At 53.0% G+C, this 553-nt stretch overlaps 1 protein-coding gene across 1 annotated transcript in view; it reads right to left on the bottom strand.

Annotated features, from left to right (window-relative positions):
• LOC119593926 overlaps positions 1-553 on the bottom strand; it is a gene marked incomplete in the record, with an annotated part of 1052 nt that overhangs the window by 210 nt on the left and 289 nt on the right. Inside the window, 1 exon segment of the mRNA XM_037942943.1 lies at positions 1-241. Within this exon segment, the coding sequence (XP_037798871.1) occupies positions 1-241 (241 nt within the window).

Raw genomic sequence — 553 nt, forward strand, 5'->3', positions numbered from 1 at the left:
GATCGCCCACGTAAGCCACGCCCACGGGTCTAGCCACAGGGGCGGCTACGACGCCCACGGCGTGCACAGCCGGCGCGACGCCTACAGCGTGCACAGCCGGGACGACGCCCACTGAATGCACAGCCGGGACGACACCCACAGAGTGCACCACGGGCGCCTTCCAGGGGCCGGGCGCCGCGAGGCAGAGGCTGAGCTGCAGTGCCCCCAGCACCGCCGCCGCCAGAGCGAGTTTGCCGTTGACCTTGCGGGAGGGAACGGCGGGTGAGCCTTCGTTTCTCGGGACAAGAAAGCTTTTTAAAGGACAGGGCGCCGGTCGGGCGGCAGATAGGTAATATTGGCTTATCCTAAAGGGGATTTCAATGTAATTATTTTTTTAAGTGGTATTAAAGTAAAGGACGTATATGTTGTTTATAACATAAGCTTCTGTTGCATACAATATCATAGCTTATCTAAAAAAAGAAAAGAGAAGAAAAAAGTTACTTATGAACTGATATGATAACGTTTTATGTCATAGCACGAAGAAAGAGCCTTACTTCTTGGTGGTTGTACTAGT

Source organism: Penaeus monodon, chromosome 33 (assembly GCF_015228065.2).
Source record: "Penaeus monodon isolate SGIC_2016 chromosome 33, NSTDA_Pmon_1, whole genome shotgun sequence".
Taxonomy (NCBI): Eukaryota; Metazoa; Arthropoda; class Malacostraca; order Decapoda; family Penaeidae; genus Penaeus; species Penaeus monodon.